Source organism: Triticum dicoccoides, chromosome 3B (assembly GCF_002162155.2).
Source record: "Triticum dicoccoides isolate Atlit2015 ecotype Zavitan chromosome 3B, WEW_v2.0, whole genome shotgun sequence".
Lineage (NCBI taxonomy): Eukaryota > Viridiplantae > Streptophyta > Magnoliopsida > Poales > Poaceae > Triticum > Triticum dicoccoides.
This window is the reverse complement of record NC_041385.1, coordinates 132,774,354-132,802,263: the sequence shown is the minus strand read 5'-3', so window position 1 is coordinate 132,802,263 and position 27,910 is coordinate 132,774,354. Positions and strand designations below refer to the sequence as shown.

The 27,910-nt window shown below is 42.6% G+C and overlaps 1 protein-coding gene, 4 non-coding genes and 1 pseudogene across 5 annotated transcripts; all 6 read right to left on the bottom strand.

The window, feature by feature from the left end:
• Positions 1-13,618: 13,618 nt before the first annotated feature.
• Positions 13,619-13,737, bottom strand: LOC119282873. Its single transcript, XR_005138909.1, has one exon. It is a non-coding gene; the product is annotated as a small nucleolar RNA SNORD14 (small nucleolar RNA).
• A 43-nt stretch (positions 13,738-13,780) lies between these two features.
• LOC119283055 lies at positions 13,781-13,917 on the bottom strand (annotated as a pseudogene).
• A 47-nt stretch (positions 13,918-13,964) lies between these two features.
• LOC119283007 lies at positions 13,965-14,145 on the bottom strand. The gene has a single exon (XR_005138970.1). It is a non-coding gene; the product is annotated as a small nucleolar RNA Z112 (small nucleolar RNA).
• Positions 14,146-14,186: 41 nt separating this feature from the next.
• On the bottom strand, positions 14,187-14,279 carry LOC119283013. Its single transcript, XR_005138976.1, has one exon. It is a non-coding gene; the product is annotated as a small nucleolar RNA Z152/R70/R12 (small nucleolar RNA).
• A 52-nt stretch (positions 14,280-14,331) lies between these two features.
• Positions 14,332-14,430, bottom strand: LOC119283011. Its single transcript, XR_005138974.1, has one exon. It is a non-coding gene; the product is annotated as a small nucleolar RNA R11/Z151 (small nucleolar RNA).
• A 5,799-nt stretch (positions 14,431-20,229) lies between these two features.
• On the bottom strand, positions 20,230-27,577 carry LOC119275160 (ABC transporter B family member 11-like). Its single transcript, XM_037555959.1, has 12 exons — positions 27,398-27,577; positions 26,317-26,371; positions 25,201-25,376; positions 24,375-24,596; positions 24,060-24,298; positions 23,425-23,950; positions 23,057-23,330; positions 22,316-22,943; positions 21,990-22,218; positions 21,639-21,905; positions 21,294-21,557; positions 20,230-21,134 (listed from the first exon to the last, which is right to left on the bottom strand). Exons 1-12 carry the CDS (start codon positions 27,569-27,571, stop codon positions 20,490-20,492), a joined length of 3,699 nt encoding a protein of 1,232 aa, XP_037411856.1. The 5' UTR covers positions 27,572-27,577; the 3' UTR covers positions 20,230-20,489.
• Positions 27,578-27,910: the final 333 nt, after the last annotated feature.

Below are 27,910 nucleotides of genomic sequence, written 5' to 3'. Positions count from 1 at the left end.
GAGGTGTTACATGCTAGATCGGTGTGGCATTGAGTCGGGGTCCTGACATCTTTGGTATCAGAGCCTGACTGCGTGTAGGATTACCAAGCCAAACTGGTCGAATTTGAGTCTAGAAATGCTTTAGTTATATGTAGGGGAATTGATTGTAGGATGGAACGTAAGGCTCTTTTTACTCCTTATACCTCATGCCCTTCTGATCTGAGTCATCTTATTTTTCCTATGGGGTTAAGGAACTAGGCTTTCTCTTTTTTCTATCAGGATCACGTGTTACTAATCAGTAGACCCATAAGATTGTTGGATTTAAGCCTCAGTTCAGTTTCTACCTCTGTATGTTAACTATTGATCTCAAAACCTTGATATTGTGCTTCTGAGTGGTTATGCCACCATTTTTGTAGCATGTCTCAAATCTTTTCGAGCATTTACAGCCGTTATGCTGTCCGAGTCTACCCAGGTTTCTAAAATAGTCTGAAGCATTTGCAAAATCCCTTCCTCCCGTTTTGATGCTCCTTTGGGCCAGATTAATCACACTAACTACTGAGTTGAGGTACTCTATGGTCTCGACATATATGTTGGAGTTATTATTATGACCCTAGGTGTCTTAGAGTGTCATCTAGTGATCTATCCATGATCTATGTTCTAGTGTGATGATTCTGGCCTTTATTCCTGAAAGCATCTCGTGATGCCACTTAGTAGTAGGTATTCTACTCCTTGGGTTTTGAACCCGAGATTCACCCCACTTACTTCATGTTTATAGTGTTGCTAGTTCCTTTAGGAAATTAGTAACCTTTGCATTACTCCTCGAGGTCCGTGGTATTTCCTTCTTCCAAATACTATGAACCACTTACGGCAGATGTTTGCTGGATCAAAAGATCACAACAAGAGTGCTCTCAATGGGTTCTCCATTCTATATTGCGACTCTGCTAGTTCTACTTTTCTGCATGGGTTATCCGGAAGAAATATGTTGAATTCGTTCGACATGCTAGTCCATGCATCCACAACTCAGAAAAACATATGTTCCTTTGAGTTGCCCTCTTTAGTTGTCTTCTGACCTTCGTCTATCAATTGATAGTCAAGAGTATGCATGCATTCGTTCATCGATGCCTATTACTCTTGTGGTCCGTCAAGCCATTCTAGTTCAGAATGACTAGGCGAAACAAACTCCAGAACCTCATCCATTTCCAGGATTGGGTCAAAGTAGTTGTGCTCCGCAGATCAACTTGCTAATCCAGTTTTTGTTCTGCTCTACCTTGCAGTATTACCATCTTTATATTAAGATTATCATGGGAATTGCACACCATTCTATGAACTCTTGATACAGTGATACTTCTCGCCATCGTTGTTCATTCCTGGGTTCCGTGTTGTTGTAACCAGAATGCCGATAAGTGAATCGTGATGTGTGAAATCTATACTCCTAGCAACTCTGTTGCTTGGTAATTAAATGGACAATAACCTCATTCTTAACGTGTTGGTTATTGAATCATCACCCTAAGGTTGATCGGGCCCCCTAGTCCTTATTTCCGGTGCACTCTCCGATCAGTGAGTTAGGATAGTGCCAATCCTTGCTTATTTGATCATATCGTCTTGCCCTGAAAAGCAAGATTGTTCCCGATCTTAGTAACATATCGGTGGTTTGTGATTTATCGAATATCTTCTCGGAAGTATCACCAGTTCGTCACCTGACTGTTATGTTGAGGTCGTGATCAAGTTGGTTTCATATAAACCAGCCCTTCTCCAAGAATCTGTGTTGCTTACCCCTAAGCTGTTTGGTCAAGCTAAACAACAACTTGGAGAGTTGGAAGATGGAAGCTTGTCCGATTTAGTTCATCTTAAGGGATATCTTGTATGTGTGTTGAAGAAAGATGATATCTTCATCGATTCATCCTCGTGACTAGTTGTTGGACCTATTGTCTTGCCAAAACTTTGATTTGAGTGTGGGCTATCCTCAAATCAAATCAGAACCAACGATGTTCTTAATGTTGTCTTACTCGTGGTTGATTCCTAGAGCATACACCATTATATCCTTTGGTCTGACCAATACCATCACTTGTTGTCATAATTATGGAATTCCATTTTTATGGAAACCTGGATGAATTGTTGTTGAGCCCATCGACAACATCCTTGTCTTATCCATAATTTTGTTGGACATTAAGCTAGTGTTGGAAACTTTTGAAAGCATTTGTTCATGCTAGCTCATGAAGCATATGTTCGGATGTAAGAAGTGACTTCCTCTAATTCATGTGCATTTGATGCAAGTCACCGCCGTGAATCCGAGAAAGCAAGTTTTACTTCCTCTGGAACCATCCCAAGTCAGTTATGCATGTGCGAAGTATTCTATGGTCTGATAGACTGATCATCTTCATTCTATACGTATCCCTAGCACACCAAGCCACTGATTGATTTGTTCAAGGAGAAGAAGTTCCTTCTTAAGAGCTAGACTTACGCAAGGACTTCGATATCCTCGTTGATGGTTCCCAACCTGAACTCGGTAGTGTTTTATTATAAGAGTACCACGTGGTCATGCTTGTCTGGGACAGCGTGTTCTCATGTCTGTAGCAGAACCAGCTCATGTTTTGGAGCTTACTACCGTAGTTCATTCCCCGAGATTCTCGCAACACCGTCTCGTCGATTTGTGTTGCAAACTTTCATTTTTATTTCTAGACTTGATGAGTCTAGAATATCTCGTCACCAGCCAGATCTGAATCTCAGGCAGATATGATGGTTGGAATGTTTTCCCAAGAATTATAATATTGGTCTCTTTGTAACCCGGTAAAATGGATGTCGTGGCCAACACATCTAGCCGGAACACCCATTGTTGTAGGCTCTTGATTGAGAAAGTTGGCTACCTCCCCTTAAGGATTTCGTGGGATTTACTCCCTAGTTGACCCTTATGGATTTTTGAGATCCCGAAGTCCAACCTTTACTTGATGTTCTAGATATCAAACCATAGCTATGAATGGATTACGCTAGCACATCAAGGAGAACATTAGAAGCGGAGTTCTAAATGTCTCTCGGTCGATCGTCCAGATTTTGATCCCTTGGCCTCGCTAAGGTGAAATCTGAGGTGTTATCTTTCTTTGCATCTGCTTCCTCCACCAATACTCATCATGGTAGTATGTTGTGTTGCCAGGATCCCTGACACGGATGTTGGTAAAACCTTGATGAATATGGAAATGCTCAAGTTCTTGAGAGCACGCACAAGTGCTAGGTTTTATCGCCGGCATTAATTGCATAGTGCTCTCAGTTTCCTCGGTTATGCTATAACCCTTTCAGACAGTGGATTCACTCTCTTCTGATGCGGTTCTCCCCAGTTACCAGAATCATTCCCATCATTTGCATGTTGTTCCCAGCTTGCACCGCCATCATGCCACCCTACTCTGGATTACCCTTCTCAGTAATTACTGATCGGGATCATCCTCAAAGTGGTCCTACCATGGGTTCCATCCATTTCCGATGATAAGCAAAATCATCCATTGCCTTGTCTTCAACAAGGTAATCCACATCATCCATTCTGGTCCGAGAATGTCATTCTTTTGGACTCCTTCAAATGATCGATTGTGATTTGCCTTAGGCTGGTATAAAGAGTTTCAATGATCTCTGAATCAAAGGTAATTCTTTTTGCCACTTAAGGGGATATATCTATGAGTCACCATCCCTAAGGTGCCTTGTTGTGGTATCATGGAAAACTCAACTCCTCGCTACGTTGACAACCGTTCAACACCTTTTAAAGTGTGGATCTGTTGTCTACATAGTGAGTCCTCGTCATCTGTTTCACTCCATCCCTTCGGATGTATGCCTCGTGTCTCAGCTTGAGAGATGTTTCTACGTCTCATACCGCGAGTAGATCTTGTGATCATTAAGATGATCCATCTATGTAGACATGTCTTGTTTTTTATCCTCGTGTTGGATGAAGATCTCGAAAGCAAAGACGCCAAGATCAATTTGAGTCGACAAATCAACAACCCGAGAAGACAGTTGGATCATGAAGTTTGTGATGCTTAGTGTCCCCTTTGTCTTCTTACCTCACGTCTTGAATCTCGGGACGAGATTCTTGTTTAGTGGGGGTGAGTTGTCACATCCCTAGTTCTAGTAATGCCTAGTGCCAGCATCTAGTGTTGCATCATGTTTACTTTTCACAGAAAGTTGAAATGGGGATGACAGAACCCCCAGCACCCCCCCTGAAAACAACTAGGGTTTACCAAAATCTTTTTCAATGAACCTGAAATGCCCTTCTAAAATGTCCATCATTTTTGTCTTGGTCCAGAACCTCTGCCAAAATTGGTTCACATTTTTCTAGGACACATAAGGTCACTGGATTAAATCATTACCTGTTTGCATTTTGGCATTTAAATGCTATAAAATAATTCAAATGCCCAAATAATTATGGATTTAAGTGAGGGCTGTTAGGAATAATCCCAACAGAGCCCACAATTATTTTCAGGATTTATGGGAACGTTTTAGTATTTTTAATAAAGCCCAACAGTTGCAGAAAATTAGAAAACAGCAAGCAATTTAGAGAAGAGAGAGAGAGAGAGAGATAACGCCGACCTGGGCCACTTACCTGGCCTGGCACTGTGCCGGCCCAGCCCACCTGGCAAGTGCCAGTCATCGGCCACCTCCCGCCAGAGCAGGCGGGCAGCTGCCTGTCGGCCGCGCGCGTCGCCGTGGCCACCTCCTGCTTGCCACCGAGGGGCTCTCGGCCCTTCTAGTGATGCCACGAGGATGCCCCGTGGCCCCTCGCTCCTCTCCCTCACTTACTGCTCTCTCCCTCGCCCCCTAGTCCCTTTTCCGAGCTCACCCGAGCGCCTCCGTCACCGCCGCACACTGCCACCGCGCTCACCAGCCGTCCCTCGAGCAACCCTGCTTGGTTCTGATGCTCTGCCTTTACTCTCTGACATACATCACAAACTGCTACGTACTCCGCAATATCCTTCTTCATTCCGGTCCACCACAAAGTGTCCTTCAAATCCAAATACATCTTGGTATTTCCTGGGTGAATCGAATACGGAGAATCATGGGCCTCTTGTAGAATCAACTTCCTGATCAACGGATCATTAGGCACATAAACGCGGTCCTCAAACCATAAGGTATCGTGCTCATCCTCACAAAATCCTTTAGCTTTTCCTTTGCTCATCTTCTCCTTAATAGAGGCAATCTCCTTGTCAGTCTTCTGAGCTTCTCTAATCTTCTCCATCAAAGTAGACTGAATCTCCAATGCTGCTACATAGCCTTTCGGAACTATCTCCAAATATAGCTCGCAAAGATCCTCGGCTAACTCCTTCGGTAACTCTCCAGCCATGAGTGTGTTGACATGACTCTTGCGGCTCAACGCATCGGCTACTACGTTAGCCTTTCCGGGGTGATAATGCAATCTCATATCATAATCCTTGATGACTTCCAACCATCTCCTTTGCCTAAGATTCAACTCCTTCTGTGTGAAAATGTACTTCAAACTCTTGTGATCCATGTACACCTCGCAATGGTTTCCGATGAGGAAATGTCTCCATGTCTTCAATGCATGCACAACGGCTGCTGACTCCAAATCATGCGTAGAATAATTCAACTCATGGGGCTTAAGTTGTCGCGAGGCATACGAAACAACTCTTCCCTCCTGCATAAGCACTACTCCAAGTCCTCGACAAGAAGCGTCGCAATATACTTCATAATCCTTGCGCTGATCTGGCAGAATCAACACTGGCGATGTAACCAAACGTTTCGTCAACTCCTGGAAACTAGCCTCACATTCCTCAGTCTATTTGGACTTGGTATCCTTCTTCAGCAACTCCGTCATGGGCTTCGCAATCTTCGAGAAATTTTCAATGAACCTCCGGTAGTATCCTGCGAGTCTAAGAAAACTCCGGATCTCTCCAACTATTGTTGGTGCTACCCAATTTGTCACAGTGACAACTTTGGTGGGATCTACTGCTATTCCTTCTCTGGATATAACTTCCTTCAACCAAAACTCATATTTGCTGAACTTGGCATATAATTGATGTTCTCTGAGCTTCTCCAGTACCAAACGCAAATGCTCCTTATGCTCTTCTTCGTTCTTCGAGTAGACCAAAATATCATCAATGAAAACCACGATGAACTTATCCAGAAACTCCATAAACACCTTGTTCATCATGTTCATGAAATATGCAGGTGCGTTAGTCAGACCAAATGACATAACGGTATACTCGTACAGCCCGTACCTGGTGGTAAAAGCCGTCTTAGGTATATCCTGCTCTCAAATCTTCAACTGGTGGTATCCTGATCGCAGGTCGTTCTTGGAAAATACCTTAGCTCCTTGCAATTAGTCAAACAAATCATTGATCACCGGCAATGGGTATTTGTTCTTGATCATCACTTCATTCAATCCTCGATAGTCAACAACCATCCTTAATGATCCATCCTTCTTCTCCACTAGAAGCACTGGCGATCCCCAAGGTGAAGAACTTGGGCAAATATAACCTTTATCCAGTAACTCCTTAATCTGCTTCTTAATTTCCTCCAAATCTTGTGCGGGCATCCTGTACGGTCTCTTGGATATTGGCCCTGTGCCGAAAACTCAAAGTCCCTATCCGGTGGCATGCCTGGAAACTCCTCTGGAAATACATCAGGGAATTCCTTCACCACTGGTACTTCCTCCTGTACAACTCCTGATAAGGAATTTACTTGGGTCCTCTTCGGCTTGTGCCGGGATACATACTTGATCCTTCTTCCTTCTGGGGTGGTAAGCAAAATCGATTTGCTGGCGCATTCAATGTTCCCTCCATACTTTGATAACCAATCCATGCCCAATATCACATTCAATCCTTGCGATTCCAATACTATTAGGTCCGAGGGAAACACGTAGTTACCAATCCTTAATGGCAACCGATCACACCATAAACTGGCCATATACTCTACTCCAGGCGAGGTTACTAGCATGGGTGACCTAAGGGCTTGGGTTGGCAGTTTATACTTATCCACAAATCCCCTTGATATGTATGAATGCGATGCACCAGTATCAAAAAGAATGAGTGCAGCAAATGACTTAACCAAAAACTTACTTATTACTGCATCTGGCTGGGCTTCAACCTCCTCCACGTTAACGTGGTTCACCTGTCCCCTGTTGAAAGGGTACGGCTTCTTCCCAGAGCTTCCATTGCTATTACCATTCTGGGCTTCAGGACATTCATTGGCCTAATGTCCAGTCTTCTGACACTTAAAGCAAGTGACTTGGCTCAGGTCTCTCTTGGCTGGGGTTGATGGGTTGGTACGGTTCTGGCCGTTGTTTCCTCCATTCCCACTCCCATTCCCATTATTGGGGCCATTATGATTATGCGAGCTCCCTCCTCCATGGGTATGCTGAAAATGTCCTCCCGATTTCGTGGTAAAATGAGGCTTCTGCTGAGCTCTAGAATTGTACTTCCCTTGTCCATACTTCCTCTTGCGGTTGTCAATCTGTTGCTGCTTCCCTTCAATCATGAGAGCTCTATCTACCAACTCCTGGTAGTTGTTGAAGGTTGCTACCATCAACTGCATGCTCAGCTCATCATTCAGTCCTTCCAGAAACTTCTCCTGCTTAGCTGCATCTGTAGCAACGTCATCTGGGGCATAACGTGCTAGCTTACTAAAGTCATCCACATACTGGCCAACAGTACGTCCTCCTTGGCGCAAATTGCGAAACTCGCGCTTCTTCATGGCCATAGCTCCTGTTGAAACATGGGCAGTACGGAAAGCCTGCTGAAACTGATCCCACGTGACAGTGTTGATAGGATAAGTGGCTGTGAAATTCTCCCACGATGATGTTAAGGGTCCATCAAGCTGATGTGCAGTAAAATGCACCTTTCCCGCATCTGTGCATCCTGCAGCGGTCAATTCCCTTTCTGTCTTGTGGAGCCAATCATCTGCAACTATCGGCTTGGTGCTACTGGAGAACACCGGTGGATTCAGTCTAAGGAAACGGGTTAAGTGATCAATAGGTGGTGGTGGTGGTGGGTTGTTGTTGTTGTTGTTGTTGTTCCCCTGATTCTGATTCTGGACTAGTAACTGCATCAATGCATTCTGCTTCTGGATCAACTGAGTGAGCTCCGGTGGGAAAGCAAATCCATTGTCACGTATCGGAGGCATCTGAGGGTTTAGAAAAGATGAGAATACAGAATAGAATGAGGTCTAGAGAGAAAGCACTACCCATATGCACATGAGACAAATGAAAACAAAATCACTTCATTCAATCAAACAAGGGCATACAACGGTCTAACTATCGTTACAAAAATGCTCGGACTATACTAGATAAATGGGGGGAAATACTAGTACTGTTATGGTGGTCGACTAGAAAAACTGCTCCGTTGAAGACTCCATGATATCTGCTCCAGCTTCATCAACATAGTCATCATAGCTATCGTCTGGGTCCGAGTCGGTGTCGTCGATGATGATGTAGTTCTCTGGACAAGTGCATTCATCGTCTTCTCCTCCAGTCGCGGGAAATCCCATAAACACCTTTAGCTTCTTCTTCTTCAGATCTTCATTCTTCTCCACGAGTGTTGCTATTTCCTCCTCATATCCATCGCGTGTATACTTGAGTTCTTCTTCCAGTTTCATGATCTTGGTCATAGCCTTCTTCAGATCTATCATGCCTGCGCACATCTGGTTCTCCTGGCATCGAATGTGCTGGTTTAACTCCTGGATGAAAGCTACAATTGATCTATCCTTCCTGGTACTGATCATCTCCCATTGCTCATCTCAGCGCCCACAAATCTAGTAGATAGCCATGCTCTTTCCAAAACTCCAGGTTGGTGCATCAAAGGAAAACTCTATGGGCTCAGTGACGGGCATGAACGTCCTTCCTGGAACTTGAACTTGAATCATCCAACGCTCCTCTTCTGGTAGAGTGGCGATGTAGGTCCCGGTGAAGCTTGGTACTTCGATGTTCAGGTACCTAGTGACTTCCTTCAAGTGGCGTTCAAAGGGTGTATCTTCATCCGGTTGCGTGAACTTGTTCCTTGCATCCGCCGTCCTAAAAACGTAGAAAAGATGAGGAGTCAGAAATGAGAAGAGTGAGTAGTGATCTAGGACTTTAGCTTAGTGGTCATGTCCTACAGTCAGCGTGTGCTCTGATACCGTCTTGTAGCGACCAGACCTCAAACAGTCTGATCTCTGTGCATCAGTGTCATCCCTGGATCAGTAATGCTGACACGCACAGTACTCGAGGATTTATAACAGAGTAGCAATCACACACTTATTACATCGAATGTCTCAAAAGAGAACTTATTATAATAAATATGGCTTAAGGCCATCTAATGATGATAACAGCGGAAGGCTTGGAAGATAAGTGAGTCCATCAACTCCAACGGCATCACTGAGTATAGAACCACGACCTAAAAGTCACCTTACTCGTCGTCTGAAAAGTCTGCAACATGAACGTTGCAGCCCGAAAACAGGTCAGCACATGGAATATGCTGGCAATGTAACACATAGAGAATATGCTGGCATTCGCTCGTTCATTCGTTTTGATCGGTTTATTTTATTTTCTCCTGGTTTATTTAATTAGCGAGCATTCGCTTGTTCGTTCATTTTAACGGACGAGTTTGCCGTTTAGTTTCAGTTAACAAACATCTGTTGGTAAAGTTGTTCGTCAGTTTTTTTTCTCGGATTTTCCGCGATTATTCCAGATCGCGATTTCTGATCCGATTTTCGTTTTAGTTTAACTTTTCGCTCGTTTATCGAAATCGGACGATTCAAGCGCCTAGAGTTTCATCTTGAAACCCTCTTTCCGTTTAACCCACTCAAACAAGTTTTTGCTACTATAAAATTTGACTTAGGTCCATATTAGTAAATGAAGCTCTTTTCTTTCACCGTTTGCTTTTCGTTGCTTCGTTTGTTTTGATTCTTTTTGCAAACCGGAGTTCTTAAGTTGAACTTTCTGGTTAGATTTGAGTTTTACCTGTGCATTAGATGAGTACTTATTGTATGCTTGTTTGCTTGTTTGTTTGCGATAGAGTGCCCGGAGTGCGCCGCTTGCTACTTCGAATCTCTAGGTTTCACGGATCATCAGCAAGGCAAGTAACACTTTGATCATACCTCTTTACTACCCAGTTTTATTGCATCAGATCAATCCTCAAACAATTACATAATTAGGATCTAATTAAATTGTGGGTTTTGGGAAGTAGATGAGGTAGTACCTATTACCTGTTTTATTATCAAACCCTTGGGAGATACTTCTACGTTTGCTTATTGCCATGCTATGCTAGTAGACATGGATTGGGTGAGTGAATCCATGATAGATGTGAGATTGTTATTTAATGGTTTATTTAAGATGGCAACATTAATACACATTTGGGCGGATTGAGGCACCTGGGTATTCCAGCATTTGCCTGTTTTTCTTTATGGACCGCCACCTAGGCTCAAAGGGATCATAAGATTATTTCATGCTAGAAACTTTCGTGTGCAGCCACAAGCTACTATGGGCTCTAGCATAGTTGATTAAGTTGCGTGAGCTCTTGAAGAGCTAGACTAGCAGATGTAGTGGGTTGTAGGTTGGTACTGTCTACCTAGAGTAGAGAGTTAATGCTTGTGAAAGACTGTGTCTCGGTCATCCATTTCTCAAACATCATGAAGTGCGAGAAATTCAACAGAGATCGAGTCTTGTGGGGGAAAGTGCGCAAACCTTGGACGTTTTGAATATCTAGTACTTGGATTATCATGTGAATCTCATCATGTTACTTTAATTTAATTTGTTGGGTTTAATGATGATGCTTAATTGGGATTGAGAGGGTATCTACACTCTCAATGTTTAACAACCACCATGATAGTTAAATAAAATTTATTCCTTTGCAGTAGAGAAAAATTGGCTTTATGCAAAACTGTAACCATAGAGCTTTCCACCAGCCATATAAACATGTAGTAGCATACTTCTGTTCATTATTCTCTATGTGTTACATTGCCAGCATATTCCATGTGTTGACTCATTTTCGGGCTGCAACGTTCATGTTGCAGACTTTTCAGACGACGAGTAAGGTGCCTTTTAGGTCGTGGTTCTATACTCAGTGATGCCGTTGGAGTTGATGGACTCACTTATCTTTCAAGCCTTCTGCTGTTATCGTCATTAGATGACCTTAAAGCCATATTTATTGTAATAAGTTCTCTTTTGAGACATTCGATGTAATAAGTGTGTGATTGCTACTCTGTTATAAATCCTCGAGTACTGTGCGTGTCAGCATTACTGATCCAAGGATGACACTAATGCACAGAAATCAGACTGTTTGAGGTCTGGTCGCTACAGGGAAAATCTCCCCTTGCCCAACCGTCGTGCGGTTGTTCCTGCAACGGACGGCTCCCTTTGATTCCCTGCAACCGACGCCCCCTAGCGATGGATCATCGTGTCTCTTCGGGACGTATAAAAGGGGGCTGTAACCATCGATCAAGACACTCAATCACTTCTGATTCGAAACAACAAGATTGCAACTACTGGTGGGAGAAGTGTTGTCGGCAAGTTTCATCTATACATTTATAAAATATTCATCGTATTTTTTCATTTTTATTTTTTATAAAGAGTCATGATCATTTTCCAAATTTATGAAATTTTAGAATAATCATGTTTTAAAATTCATCTTTCAATTTAGAAAAATAATCATGATCTTTTTCCAAATTTGTGGACATTTTTCAATTTCACGAATATATTTTCAAATTTTTCTGTGTGTCAGTTCAGTTTGTTTCTTTTATCTTTCTTTCTATTTTTCCCTTCTTTCTTTCCTTTTATCATTAACTTATTTAATTTTTGGATTTCTGAATTTTATCTCTTAGTTTTTTTCCGTTCAATTGTCCCTTTTTTCATCAATTACTCAAAAATGTTCATAGTGTATTTTGTAAAAAACTTCACCATGTTTTAAAATGTACATCACATTTTTTTTTAAATGTTCAAAGCATTTCAAAAGATGTTCACCGTGTTTTAAAATGTAGTCACTATCTTATATGAACTGTTTGTGCATTTTGAGAACATTTCACGATGTTCTACTAGTTTTTCATCATGTGTTTCAAAAATGGTCACCACATGAAAAAAAAAATATTGTACAGTTATAAAATGCTCATATTTTAGTTTATAAAAATGTTCATCATGAATTTTCAAAAACTATCACATTCAAATATAAAAAACAGAATTCATGGCAACTTCAGTTAAGGCGATGTTGACAAACATGACAATTTTTTGACAAAACATCAAACGGGAACAAAGTTCTAAAGTTGTCATCTCTTAGCAACTAAAGTTGCCATTCCGAACGTTCAGGACTGATTGAGGTCCATTAAAAACAATTCACCTCGTTCTACAATTTATTCACCAATATGTTTTTAAAGAAAAATGCTTATTTTGTCAATCAAGTGGCAGAATATTGGCTCGCTGGGCAGACTCGGTTCTGTTCCATTTAAGAACCAAATGCACGAAGGACCTGGGGCAGGTCCGACTCATGCTGTTCCAGCTCTGGAACTAAACAAACCCTGATCAATGTTCTATGGTAGGTCGCAAATTGGGGAACCATTGACAGGGTTTCTTACGCCATGACAGGGTTTCTTTCCATTATGAATCACGATTGAACCATTGTGGGTGGAATGCTAGATGCCCGGGACCACGTTACTATTGTTTCTTTCTCCTCCTTCATATTGACCTTTTCTATCTTTGCCAATAAATGATGAGCTACAAAAGGATTCGTTTTTTTCCGTGTCATGATTACTCCTTTTTTTCCTTTTTAAAGAATGGCATTCTATGTCCAATATCTCGATCGAAGTACGGAGGTCAGAATAAATAGAATAATGATCAATGGAAAAAGGATAACAGTATTATGGATAAATGGAGAAAAAACATCACAACCCGTTGAGGGACACATAACAAACCCCGCACACAACGGTCTCGGCGAGCACACTGGCATCAAAGTTACCACTCCGACCCTAGATGTGTGCAGCACCAACTTTTTGTTTTGTCAACAAGAAAATCCTTATCTCCACAGAACGTTGCCTCAGAGCAAAGAGTTCTAATTTGATTAAAACAAAAAAGTATAAAGCAGTCTGTCGGTGCAAACTCAGTGGCCTGGATGCAAATGCGTCATATTGTAGGTTGACTGCCATCACAAGCAGCTACTAAACCCAAGCTCATCGGCAGCTAATTAAACATGACCAAAGTCGATTTGGCTTCCCATTATAGACTTGGTCTATCATACCCATTACATGGTTCTGATGTCTCTGTCTTATTGTGATCACCTGATTCCATTTGATTCCAGACCTAGATCCGAATTTACAACAAGAAAGAACATTGAAACAAAGAATAGTGTTTATAATGGCGTAACTGAAAAGTGCAGTTTGGAGGATGTTGTGTAAACATCAGTGTTTACCATAAAATAGTTCAGATCATTGGCCAACCTACTTACGATCAATAAGGTAGAACCTAAAATTCAGCTTATATCCAAAGCTAGTATACCACAGTATGTAATTGGACATAATGATAGCCCATCATAAGATAATTCTTATACCATATTAAGATTCCAAAGGCAAGCCCAAACATTTGTCAACCAGTTTAAGAACCCTATGTTCCACTGAGAGAATGAAAAATGTCAAAGGCAAGAAAGATCAGATGCAACAGAAACAAGAAAACAAACTAGGGAAATCATCATGGCTCAGACATCCCAAGGAAGGAATTAGCAGCATTAGCTCTCAAGCGCAAGGCGAAAGCTCTTAGGCGGCATCTGCAAATGTTTTGAGAAACAAGCCTTAGTTCGAACATCATCGCCATTGATTTCCCCAAGAAACTACAAAAAATACCAAGTGAAGCAAGAAGTGTAATCACAAAAAACGGCTCTGTGTACCGACTGAATCACAGCCACAGGTTCCTATCAAATGTGAAAATCTTTGTTGGCACAATGTCGCATCTCTGGTCAAGCCTTGCGGCTACCTGAGACGTGGCATCGGGCCCAGGAAAACAAAAAAAAAAGTTGCAAGAGAACAGACACCATTGCGAAGTCCCTCAGAGACCCGTTTCAAATCACACACACAGCTGAATCAAGCCGGTGCAAATGGTATTCCATCTGCGAGCAAACCACAGAGGTTATGCTACAGGGATGGACACTTGCAGCAGCAGAGAAGCGGCTGCTGTTTACAGTGTCATACGGCACTTCCTGGTCAAGTGCTCTTCACAGGGACAAGATGTAGTACAAAAAGGAAAGAATGGCACAACTTCAAGCAATGCTCAGTGGAAAGAGAAGTCGTTTTTGGTTTGGAGGCTCACGGTGACAGATGCCACCACTGCCAAAACCTATATGAATCATCATTGCATCACAAGAACAGAGGAAACAGCAATAACATCAACAGAAGATGGTGGAAACGTAGAGGCTTCAGTGTGTGTAACAACATAATCGATCAACGGCGGACGAATCCGCCTCACCGAAATCCGCTAAGATCCTTTCGGACCTGAATCATCACCAGCCAACCAAATCTCACACGAACGAAATAACTATAACTACTTAGTCGAGAGGGAAATGTCTCCAAAACACCTCCACGAGATCACAAGAGTACCTCCATCGCGAACAAGATGTTTAGGTTAGATCCATCTCGCAAACGAAGAAATTGCCTCAAAACACGGAAAAGCTTTGGGACAGAGTGAGTTTGCTTTTCTTCCACTCATAATAGAGAGATCTCAAAGAAATTTACGTGATGTGCCGACGTAAAGGGCCCGGAAAATCATCGAGTAATCAGATCCAGGTGAGTTGAAAGCCGGCTTGGTGTTCGATCTAGCAAGATGGCAGGACGATTTGCCGATTGGCTGGGATCGTGGGTAACGAGATCCAGACAAGAAGCTGATCTTGCGAAACCGTACAACGGAAAAAACATCAAATCGAGAAAAACTACGCAGCGAGGAAGAAATCGAAACAAGATCGACGAACGCCAAAGAGGGGATTGAGGAAAGCTGCGGCCGCGGAGAGAAGGCGGCGCGCCGCGCCCACGACGGGATTGTACCGTGCGAGGGTCTGCTTATATATAGCCACCGCCACCGCAGGGTTTCTAGTTTTAAGAAATAGGGGAGCTTTCTATAGGGCGCTTTAAGTGCCGGTTTAGCTTCTTGGCGCCCACACGCCTCAGCTTGTGGGCCGGCCCAATAACTAATTACCGACTGGTTCGCTCGGTTGCGTTACTGCTCTCAATCGTGTTGACCGTCACGGTTGAGTGGTCAACAGTTGACTTTCGATTTTTTGAAAATTAGAAAAAAAAATGTGAATTCAAAAATGTACATGAATTTTTAAAAAAGTTCACAAAATAGAAACAAGTTCATCAAATTTTAAAAAGAGTACATAGAAGTTGAAAAAATGTTCACCAATTTTCATCAATTTTGAAAATATTTCATTAAATTTGAAAAAATATTCTTCAAAATTGAAAAAGTTCATCAAATTTGAAAAAATATCATCAAATTTGAATAAAACCATCACCAATTTTAAAGAAAGTTCACTGGATTTTAAAAAAATCCATGCATTTAACAAAACAAAAAAAAGAAAATAAACAAGAAATAAAAGGTGTGGAAACTAAACAACAAACTGGGAAAATCGAGGAAGGTAAGAAAAGAAAGAAAAAAGCAAATTCCACAAATCAGGGAAGCTGCCTAGTGGTTACTATTGTTGCCTTCGAACGGATCCTGAGTTCTAACCCTTTCGCAAGCACCCTTTTTGGGATTAAAAAAAAACGTTAGATGGGCCAGCCTAGCGCGGGGCTTTTCAGTCGTCCGTTCGTAAAACACACAATAATGACTAATGAACACGGGGGCGAGAGCTCCTATGTGACGCTCATTGCATCGAAATGTCGGCGTTTCGCACTGGCGTGCCGAAACTGGGCCGGCCCATTTGGCCATTCGCGAGATGAAAAAATGCGAGAAAAGTAATACGCAGGTATGGGATTCGAACCGACGACTTCGTGGACTAGCGCACGCTATGCTAGCCACTGCACCAAACTAGTTTTAGTGCTAAACTTGCAGCGGGAGAATATAAGAAACAACAATGACATCGATTAGACTTAATGTTTGATAGAAAATCCAAAAATTGCGAACGCGAACATTTTTCAAAATTACGAACAAATTTGTAACAGAAAATTTCGAAAAAACGAACAAATTTATAAATTCAGAACATTTTTCAGAAAAAATGAACAGAATCTATAATTGTAAACTTTTTTCAGAACACAAACAAAATTTAAAAGTGAGAACATTTTTTTGAAAATGCGAACAAAAATTTGAAACTCCAAGAAATTTTTCTACATTATTTTCTTTGGAAATTTAGAACAATTTTTAACAATGCGAACAATTTTTGAAAATGTGAACAAAATTTTAAATTTCGAACATTTTTCAGAACATGAACAAAACTCCAAGAACATTTTTTGAAGCGATGAACAAATTTCGAAATTACAAACATTTTGCAAATTGAGAATAAATTTTTGAAAATGGAAAGTTTGAACATCTTTTTGAGTTGTAAGAAAAAATGTGAAATCAGGAACATTTTTCGAAATTATGAACAAAAATTTGGCAATGTGAACACTATTTCAAAAACATGAACAAATTTTGACAAACAAGTTTTTTATTGAAAATGATTAACAATATTTTAACTTAAAATGAAAAGAAAAATAAAGAAAACGGAAGAACAGAAAAAGACAGCGAAGAAACCCCATAAAAACCAGTAGAAGGAACAAAAGTTTTTTGGAAATTCCGTGAACTGGTTTTTAGTTTTGTCGCTGATGTGTGTTTATATAAGTTTCGCGTTGGAGTTTGTTTCATTGTACGAAGCAGTTGTGGTGGCTAGCGCCGCCTGTACATCTATATTTGGTGCTGGGTTCGATCCCTAGCGCAAACATTTTTAATCTCGCGTTTTTGCTGTTTTTGATCTCTCGAGAAGGGAAATAACCGAAAATGGGCCGGCCCAGGGTGAGCTGCGCCCTGTGCGAAGGTGCGACAACTTGCCAAAATAAGCGGCGAATAGGAAATTCCCACGGGGGCTCCTATACACACGAACCTTCTCCACCCCACCGTATGCCCTGTTGGGCTGGCCCATGCACGGGGCAGGACGCTTTTTTTTCTACTTTTCCTTTTTTTATTTTTTATTTTTGTTATATTCTACGTTCATATAATTCAGGATTACAAAAAGGTTTTAAAATTTCAAAATATACATTCACAAATTAAAAAAAGAATCGGAATTTAAGAAAAAATGTTCCCAAATTTTAGAAAAATTGTCTCGGATTTGAAAAAAGTGTTCCCAAATTTCATGATGGACATTTTTACAAATACGCAAGGAACAATTTTTTTAAAATGTTCATCTAAAATTTAGAATTCTTCGCGTATACTTAGTAGATATAATTTTTTTTAAATAATGGTGCACATTTTTGATAAAATTTGTCTTTCAGTAATGTTTAATTTTTATTTATTATTTTAGGAAAATGGTTCACCTTCTCTTTAACAAGTATAGATTTAGTTTTATTATGAGCAACAACAAACTAAGGAAAATCGGAAAACCCAAAAGAGAAACAAAATTTTAGCTAAAAAACAATACAAGAGGTGTTGCTCTGTGGGCCGCCCCACGGCGCCATTGCTTGTGCGCTACCTCAATTACGAAGCTCACAATCTCGCAAAGCATGCTCCTTCTTTGGGGTGGGTCACCATTTTTCATTAGGCCTCCCCTATGATCCAGTTTTAGTTCTTGTAAACATTATATTTGAATTAATAGAGCTTTGCATGTTTGACTAAAAACAATCTGCCACAGTGAGCAATTGATAGGAGGCCTCTATGTAGCCGCCAAAGGAAAACTTTGTTTCTTTGCAATTATTGTTCTTTTCGGTTCCTCCCATCTTCAACGCCGTCTTCTGCAACTTTGAGGGTTTGGTTAGCTGCTAGAGGAAAAGATATAACATGTGGCATTATTGTCCTATGGGTCATCGGCTTTAGATTCAACGGGTTGGCTTTCAGTGCTTCAGCGTGTCACGATGGTGTTGGATAAGTTTGGTTGGTTCCTAGTTATCTTGTCTTTGTTTGCAACCTATCTTGGAAGCGATGTGTCCCCAACCATAATGTGTTCAATGATCTTAGGTTCTAACCTATGAGGGTTTAGGAGTAATGCAGCTTTTCAAAACCTATGAGGTCGGTTGTCTTTATGTAGGCCTATTCTTCCATCTTTTTCACCTAAGGTCTCAAGAAAATTCTAGATATAAAGATGGAGATAGAGGCGACAACTTTGGATGACTTTAATAGCACGACAACTGTGCGATCCAATGCCATATCACACAGAGGCGGAGGATGAAAAAAAATTAAGGTGTGGCGAACTGGTAAAGATGTGCGGCCACACTGCGCCCTGCTGGCCGTGGTGTGAAGGATGCGAAGCAGCCGCCGCTCGCTGCACCTAGGTCTCGACGCTCCGTACGCCACTGCGCCTTGCGCGGGAGCGCCCTGCGCCCCACTTGCTCGACGCCCACCACATGCCACAGCCGCTGTCGTCCGCCACTCCGCCTCGTCCTGGCCAGCCGCTGCCGCGTGCTAGGGTTGTTGCGTGCCGCCTACATGTGCGTCTCTATCTGAGTTGGGGAGCTGGTTCTCGATCGGTTCGTTGAGAGTGAGAGTTGAGCTAGAGCTTTTTTTAGAAGATTGAGAGCAAGAGCTTTTTTTTTGAGACAAATGAGAGCGAGAGCTAGCCACCGTGAAATGTAAATGGACCAACTGCTTCCGGATGCCGTGTCTATATGTGGTCCAATTTTCAACTATGTCTGATTGGCCCATCCAGCGTACGACGTCTTCCTTTAGCGATTTTTCCAGCGACGAGATTTAGCGTGGCCAACCGAGAGAAGTGTGTGTAGGTATAAAAATATTTTTGCACCAAAACAAGGTATGGCGGCGCGGCTACCAGACCTTGCCCACTGGGGTCCTCCACTAGTGATATCACACATGGGAGTGATGTTACCTGGAAATATGATTATTATTTTGACAACAGAAAATATATTAGTATCAAGATGATATCAATTACACCTAATCTATGCAAGGACATAACATCAAAAGCTAGTGGAGAATTCAAGGATGCAGACAACCAAAAAGGATAAAAGGAAGAAGGAAAAAAGAAACAAAGTCCACATGGCCAACAACTAGCAACAACGCCATCCACAATCCTTGACAAAGTCCAATGGCCAACAACTTGCAACATACTAGCAACAACGTCATCCACAATCCTCTACAACACATGAGCTATGTGAAAGGTTCTCTGAAACAATGTCTCCAAGAAGATAACAACGTGCAAGTGCCTTTATTGCGGGATCCAAACACTTCAGGTCAAATCTTGGGTTTTCACCCTAGAGAGTACGTCTGAGCAGGCTTCAAAGCAATGCATTCAATAAGAACACACTGCATAAAACAACACAATTGTCAGATGCACCATCAAAGATCAGACCTACACTACGAAGCTAGAGACCCAATGCTCAATGAGCACCACTAAGTCGAAGAAACCGCGTGTTGCCACCACCCCTTGCCGAAGAAGACGAAGCTACATGAAAGGGCACCCACACATCATGATCACGGGAAACTGAAATCTACTCCTTCCCATGGCATTCATATCCGAAGGTAGCTACTCTCCGGTGCATATCCGCAGTGTGGATATCACCACACGACCAAATCTATGTGTGTGAGCGCAAAACTATTACAAAACGCCGAGGAGTCGAACGTCGTCAGAAGCCATCTTAGGCGCATGTGCTCCACAAACCTTGTGGCGGATACCGATAACGACATGTCACTAAGACAGGGCGTCAACACCATGGCCGTCTCAAGCCGTACACGCACCACCGCCGACCAACCATCACACCTCTTGGTGTCTCCCGGTCATCGCTGCCGCTTCGCGGCTAGCACCTAAGTCGTCGATGCCAGATTTGGGCGCCGGAGACCCACAAACGCACGCGGCCACCCACACTGGCCGCCGTCACCCATGCATCACAACGGTTGCCATAGGAGTGTGACAGATACACATATATCAGAGCGGTTGTTCCCATGATCAAGTTCATACAACATGGTACTCCCTCTTCAATAATGCCACCCACCAACACCATTAACAAGTTTCATCGGTCAAAGTTGTTTATGAGTACATTCGCAAAAAAAAAAATTGCTGTTTATAAGTACCACATGAAACTATCAGCAGATTTCCGAATATATAGCCAACGAACGAAATAAGCAAGTGTAAAATTTAACGTCCAGAGCGGAATGAAGGACTTCTAAATGAGTCACGAATCTGTGCATCATACCATGTTTCCATTTACGCTTTTAAAGCTATTAAAAAAAACAGGAAGGAGAAGAAACGAAAACAAGGCCAAAACCCTGGAGAATATCTGTCCTTTACACCTTGGGAAGGAGTGGAACTTCTGTTGTTGCTACGTTGAGAGCGTGGTCATTTGGATACACTAAAAATGAAAAACCAACTGAAATCTGCAAAAGACTATTCAATGCTCGTCATCCTACGAAGCAAGAGCACAGCGTTGCTGGTGTATCCGCTTCAGGAACTGCTAGACTGCAAGGCAACTAGGGACGCGTAGGCACCACCGGGCAGGCGAAGGAGCTGCTCATGCCGCCCTTCCTCGGCGACCACCCCGTTCTTGACCACTGCAATCTTGTCGGCGGCGGTGATAGTCGACAGCCGGTGAGCCACGACCACGGTTGTTCTCCCGACCGTCACCCTGTCCAGGGCCTCCTGCACGATGCGCTCCGACTCCGCGTCCAGCGCGCTGGTCGCCTCGTCCAGGAGCAGCAGCTTGGGGTTCTTGAGGATCGCCCTGGCGATGGCTATCCGCTGCTTCTGACCACCCGACATCTGCACCCCGCGCTCGCCGACGCTCGTGTCGTACCCGTTTGGGAGGGTGGAGATGAACCTGTCGGCGTTGGCGGCCTTGGCAACGGCAATGATCTCATCCTCGGATACCTGCTCCATCTTGCCGTAGGCGATGTTTGCTCTGATGGTGTCATTGAAGAGGACCGGCTCTTGGCCTACCAGACCAATCTGCTGCCTGAGCCAGGTGAGCTTGAGGCTCTTCAGATCCACCCCATCTAGAAAGATGCAGCCAGAGTCAGGATCGTAGAACCTCTCGATCAAGGCTATCACCGTAGATTTCCCACTTCCGCTTTCCCCGACAAGTGCAATAGTCTGCAACAAACAACCAGGATGACAATGCATGAGATCAGTGGCGGAGCTAGCTTGTTTTTACCCCAGTCAAGTTATTTTCATCCTGTTCAAGTTCTTCTATACAGCAGAGTACTTCAACAGTACTGTAAAAAATGGGAGAAAACCGAAAACCAAATGTACCTTGCCAGATGGTATCCTCAAGCACAAATCTCTGAAGATTTGCACGTCTGTCCGAGCAGGGTACTTGAAGCTCACGTGCTGCAACTCTATATTGCCTTCCACTGCCTCTAGTGTCGTTCCTACCTCATGGCTTGCATCAATCTTGGATTTCCTATCAATAATCTTGAGAATGGAGGCAGCTGCATTTTGCACTTTGGCAAAATCCCGAGCAAGGGAACTCGACTGAGAAACTCCAACAGCCATCATGGTTAAAGCGAAGAAGACCTGCATTTTCAAGAAAAAGCAGCGGCAATGAGAAGAAGACCCAGATCAATTCTTCGAGTCTATGAGTTGTTTGGTTCTCACCCTGAAGACTTGCCCAACTTCTGCAGTCCCATTGTGTACAAAGCGAGCTCCAACGTAAAAGGATATGGCATAAAAACAGAAGAGCAACGCGAATGACAATCCATAACCCACGCCACTTATAGCCCCCTGACGAACTCCTTGTTTCACAGGACCTTCACATTTCTTTCGGTAGCTTTCAATTATCTTCTCTTCTGCACAAAATGAAGCAACAGTTCTGATGTTACCGATGGCATCAGTAGCAATTGTGCTCGCTTGTTCATACATTTCCTGCAGGCAAACATTACAAAGAATTTCAGCTAATAACTACACAATGATATGATCACCATGAAAAAGGAATAATAGACCATATACCTTGGCATCAGCACCAAAACCCCTCATTAACCTCGTTTGAGCATAGCTCTGTGCAATCACGCAAGGAAGGAAGCACAATACAATGCATGCTAGTTTCCAGTTTGCAATCATGGCTATTACGATACCGACAACAGCAGTGCTTATGCTTTGCACTATCAATGACAAGACATCCCCAGCAATGCTTTTAACAGACGCCGCATCCCCTGATAGTCTGGAGCCTATTGCGCCGCTAGAGAATTGGAACAATGATTGAGAATCAGGAAACAAAAAAATAATGGCATTCTACAATATTGATGTATCAGATGAATAAGTGAACACAGAAGTACCTGCTGTTCAGAGGGTCATCGAACCATCCTATTTCCTGGTAAACAACCCGACTAAATGAAACCGCACGTATGCGCTCGATAAGTTTACCACCTGCCATGTTGAACAAAGCGTATTGCAATGGGATGACAAAGATGGAGATGACACCCAACATCACATACATCTCTGCCCAGAATACAGAGTCTTTTCGCAATTGTTGTGGCGGTTCATAGAATGTGTTAATGGCACTTGAAAGCAGCATGCCAAACACCGGAAGTATAGCACCATTGGCTGCAGCAGCAGTGCATCCTAACAGAAGGATTGGAACCTCAGGCTTATGGAGGTAGAGCAGGCGTCTGATCACTTTCTTCCCTGACTTGGCATCATCAACCCCTTCGGTTTCATGTTCATGCAATGAGAATGTTTGCGAGTTTATTCTGCTTCCACCCTGTGGTGAATATCTACTCATAGATCTCCCAAAGGATGGCTTTATACTGCTATGTTGACTTGCAGAATTTGCAGCATCAGATGCTGATTGTAACCTGATGGAGTCATCTCCATGAGATCCCTCCCTTTTCGTATTAACCTCTTGCAGCCTTAAAAGTTGGGAGTAGGCTCCATCGGGATCCTTTATCAACTCAACATGTGGCCCTGTTGTGCAAACATGCATTTAGAGCTTGTTTCTAACATCAAAATCTGAAACTTCACCGTTGCTGAATAAATGCAGTATGACTAGCTAAAAGTGAGGCAGAAATTCAGCTTACCTTGCTCCACAAGCTGTCCCCGATGTAGCACTGATATTGTATCAGCATTTTTTATAGTGCTCAGGCGATGTGCTACAACTATTGTGGTTCTGTTAACCATGATATTATTTAGTGCATCTTGAACTACATGCTCAGACTCGGCATCAAGTGCGCTTGTAGCTTCATCAAGAAGTAGTATGCTGGGGTTCTTCAAAATTGCTCTTGCGATTGCAATCCTTTGTTTCTGTCCACCAGATAGTTGTGTTCCATGCTCACCAACCATTGTATCCAGTCCCTGGTAATAGTTGTCAACTTATAATTAGGGGTGAAAATAATACTGCAAAAATACAAGATTGCAGAATGCATGAGAAGGGATTAAATGGGCATACATTTGGTAACTTGTCGATGAACTTCGCAGCATTAGCAAGCACAGTTGACCTCCTAATTTCTTCCTCTGTCGCACCCTTCTTTCCATATTCTATGTTTTCTCTTATAGTAGTTGTGAAAAGAATAGGTTCTTGGCTAACAAGCCCTATTTTCTGTCTTACCCAGCTAAGGTTTAGCTGTTTCAGATTAACACCATCCAAAAGAATTTCACCTGATTGTGGATCATAGAATCTCTCTACCAAGCCAATTACAGTAGATTTCCCGCTTCCACTCTCCCCAACCAGTGCCACCGTCATGCCAGTTGGAATGCTTATAGAGAAGCCATTGAAGATAAGTTGCTCAGGTCGTGCAGGGTAACTGAAATGGACATCTTTCAACTCAACATTTCCAACAAAGTTCTCCAATATAAGGCCACTCTTATCACTCGCGTCAATCTCAGGTTTTCTATAAATGGTTGCAAACATTTTGTGAGCCGCAATCTGTCCTGATGCAAAAGCAGTTAAGCATGGAGAAGACTGGCCAAGAGCCCTACAAACAATTAGAAGAAACAAACGTCATGCAAATGATGGCAATTTAATTTGAATTTGGAGCTTTGTATCTTGAAAATAGATACTGCCATGCAAATGAAAATACTAACATTGCACCAGTCATGATGGCCATCAACACATTAATGATATAGCCACCAGTATATCCCTTTTCAATAATCAGCTTTGCACCATACCATACAGCTAATCCATAGCTGCAGAAAACAATAAGCAGAAGTGAACCAACTCCAAGCCCCCCGGCAATACCCTGGTGGACTGCTGACTTGTATGATATTTTCAAATGCTCTTTGTATTCACTAATTGCTCTGCTCTCTCCAGTGAAAGATATCACCTGTTTTCATGAAGGAAATGAGAAGTTAGCTAGGCACAAGAATTATAAGGGTTAAGTTTATAGAAGGTAGATATACCGTTCTGATTGATCCTATTGTTTGTTCAACCACTTTCCCTGCTTCAGCATAGGCCATCTGGGAACGGTTTGATAACTTTGATAGAACAAGTGACATGACTGCAGCAGCTGCTACAACAGGAGGAATACTTGACAACATAACAAGGGACAGAAGCCAGCCTCTTGTAAATGCGATGATAAATCCACCCAGAAATGTTGATACCAGTTGGAGAAACTTGCCCACCTTCATAAATAGTCAAATTAAAGTGTGTTGAGCACTTAAACACAAGTTTTTAGAGATGGTATTCTATGCATTACACACACTCTTGCTACTGTAATTAGTAAAAAGAATCTTAAACATGCACCCAAGTGCAAGTAGTTTTGTATTCGAGGAAAGCATCAAGATGACACGGGCGTTACAACGGCGAGCAGGCGACTAAAACACTGATAAGAAAAGGGACAAAATAACTACAGAAACAACCTTAGCTAGCCAAAAACGAACGGCAAAAGGAAACACTAGCCCACCGACAAAGCCACATCGGGAGGGGCCTAGCATGCTGTAATCAGTAAATATGTATACTGGAAGTAGCCTCAAATTTGTTGCATAGTTGAAACTGCAAAGCTTTTTATAAAAAACTAGCATACATCAAAATCATGATTCACTTAAAATAACGCTTATGATCTTTATAAATCCATGCAAAGGAGACATATATTTGAACTTGACCTGGTTGTGTGATAATTTGTAATAGAAACAGTAAAGTGAAGGTATGCATTAAAGTACCTGAGAAATAGGAAAATTCATAAATTTAAAATTTAAGAGGGAGTCACATGGTTAAGATATGGCTCACCTTTTCTCCAATTGCATCTTGAATTAACACTGTGTCACTAGACATCCTTTCAATAACTTCTCCAGTTGACGTCTCCACATCGAAAAATGATATATCTTGTCTAAGTATGGTCTCGAGGTACAGCCCACGGATGCGTGCAGCCTGTCTTTCTCCAGTCACCATCCAGCATGACACCTCTGCATGCAGAAGCAGAGTTCAAAGAGATAGTACGATAATCATATGCATCCCATTGCAGTTTCTGACATCTTTATGAAAAATAATACCAAAACCAGTGTTATTTTTTCACTATTAATATGCTTAAAAATAAATCCCCAAACAAATTAATAAATCCACATATTGAACAAGCAATGTTGTACCAAAAGAATACATCAAAGCTTACAATTAAATTATTGCTAATATAATTAGAGTTCATCAGCTGGTTGGATTATGTCTTTTCTTTTACTCTAAAAATGGAAATTTTAGTGATTTTATGTTTTCTTCGGTTGGTGTGAAAAACTGGTAATATAAATAGTTAGCTTCTGGTGCGCAATACTCTTCCAGCACTCCAGTGCAATGATATGCAAAAACCATTAAGCTGGTCGTGACAAATTCCATAAAGTTCTTAGAACTTTTACATCAGTAAAAAATGCATGCCAAATAAATAACCTCAAAATATGAATGGGTAGGATGCATCACATATACTAAGCCAGAGACAAATTTATTTCCTTAAGGGGCATAAATGAGTACAGTAGAATTAACTGGTGGGTCTGGCATAGCATATTATGAGTGTAGTTAATAGATCTCATCAACAAATGGGTAGTGATACGTGCATATAATTTACTTCCTTTCCAGCATTGCGGCAAACAATTTCTGGTCTTCATTTCATCCAAATTAGGATTGCCAATTTTCGAACCAATAGAAATCATTCATACTTTTCAAGAAGAACAACATATTCAGCATATGCATCTTGAATCGGGAGTTTCTACATATGCAGAGTCCTGAACAGGTGGAGTACACATTTTGTATAAGGAACTATGTAAGCGAAGCAAATATGGATAACATGTGAGAAATTTACACCAGAAGACAATATGGGATTATGCACTTCCAAACTGCTTCTATAATAGAAATGATACTTACGAAGAAACCCTGCTACTCCAGAAGCTGATGCTAGATACACAAATCTGACAGCAACCTGGAAAGACAAAAACGCATACAACATAAAATGGTGAAAAGTAGTCCCAACGTAAAACCAGCAACTCAGATTATAAATGCCAGCTGATGAAATTTCATTTTCAGTAAGAAGTACTACTGTACTACATGTTCAACTTGACAGTAAAGAGCATCAGGCATGAAACATAGAAACAGAACTAATATACATGTACACGTCAAATAGCAATTAGTACTGCATAACATTCCTGGGGGAGAAGAGAATACAGCCATCTAACATTGAGATACAAGCCCTCACAAAAAACACTTTGAGATACAAGCGGACCTATATATATATATTCTACTGAAACATTTCCCATAGTGGTTTGGACATTTGTGCATGGAACCGTTTTGACCATGAAAAGGACCGGCCCTAACAATTCTGCTGGCTTTGGTGAGGAATTCGTTCTCTCTTAGGTATGAAGTTGTGATCACACATTCATCCTTACAAAATTCGTTAGCAGAGCAAATTAAGATCCATATATCAAATAGTAGAACTTTGGTGCTTGCCACCTTTCGAAATCCATAACAAATCGTGAAAATTATGGTCCTCTGGAACTCTAAATTACTACGTACAGCACGGGAACCTCAAATAAATTGATCACAAATCAAGTAAGCTCCATACCAAAAATAGTGACGCAGATTAACTCCATACCAAAAATATCAAAAGAAACTAATTAATTATGCTCCACGCTGGGAAACAATCGAAACAAATTAATGATAAATATGTGTTCGACACTCTTCTCAGATAATAACTAAATCAATCGCCGAAAGACTAAACGTTCGATCTGAAGGGTTCGATTTACTCGAGTCCGACGCTGCCTATGCCAAAACCCTCGAAAACTCTCGCAGCAGAAACCGGAAGTGCGAAGAACTAGCGAGCGAGCGACGCGGGAGCAAGGCGAAACAGGCGGGCGAGGAAGTAGACGACGCGGCATTGAATCATCGACCGTCCAGGAGCGCGTGGGAGAGAGGAGAGGGAACCCTCGACGGGGGCGGGGGCGGCGCGAACCTTGGAGACGGCGTGGACGAGGTCGGCGCGGTGGGCGGGGCCGAAGGCGTCGACGAGGTCGCCGACGAGGAAGGCGAGGAAGGGCATCGCGACGCCGTTGGCCATGGCCGCCGCGGCGCCGACCGCCATCAGCGCCGCGTCCCGCCGGTCCGCGAACGCGAACAGCCGGTACATCGGCACCCTCTTCGGGGCGGCGGCGGCGGCGTTGCCGCCGCCTCCCGCTCCTCGCGCCGGCGCCATCTGGTGCCCAGAGATCGGTCCGAGGCCGCCGCCACCTTCCCGCCTAGCGCCCTACTCTTTCGCGCCTCGCGCTGCCGTGGGAGGAGGGAGAGCGGCGATGCGAATGCGACTGCGACTGCGGCTGCGATGGTGTGTGCATGGGTGTGTGTGGCGCCCCTCCTGGTGTTTAATGTGGCGGCGGGTGGAGTCGATCGCGTAGCCGCCAGCTGTCTTCTTGTTGGTGGAATCTTCTCCGTCTTGTTGGTTTATCATTTTATCTCCCCCTCCCCCCTC

Coding starts and splice junctions, on each gene's coding strand:
- LOC119275160 (XM_037555959.1), bottom strand. CDS start 27,571: ATGTACCGGCTGTTCGCGTTCGCGGACCGGCGGGACGCGGCGCTGATG. Junction 23,331..23,424: donor TCATCGACAAGTTACCAAAT/GTATGCCCATTT, acceptor AACTATTACCAG/GGACTGGATACAATGGTTGG. Junction 22,219..22,315: donor GATGACCCTCTGAACAGCAG/GTACTTCTGTGT, acceptor CCAATTCTCTAG/CGGCGCAATAGGCTCCAGAC.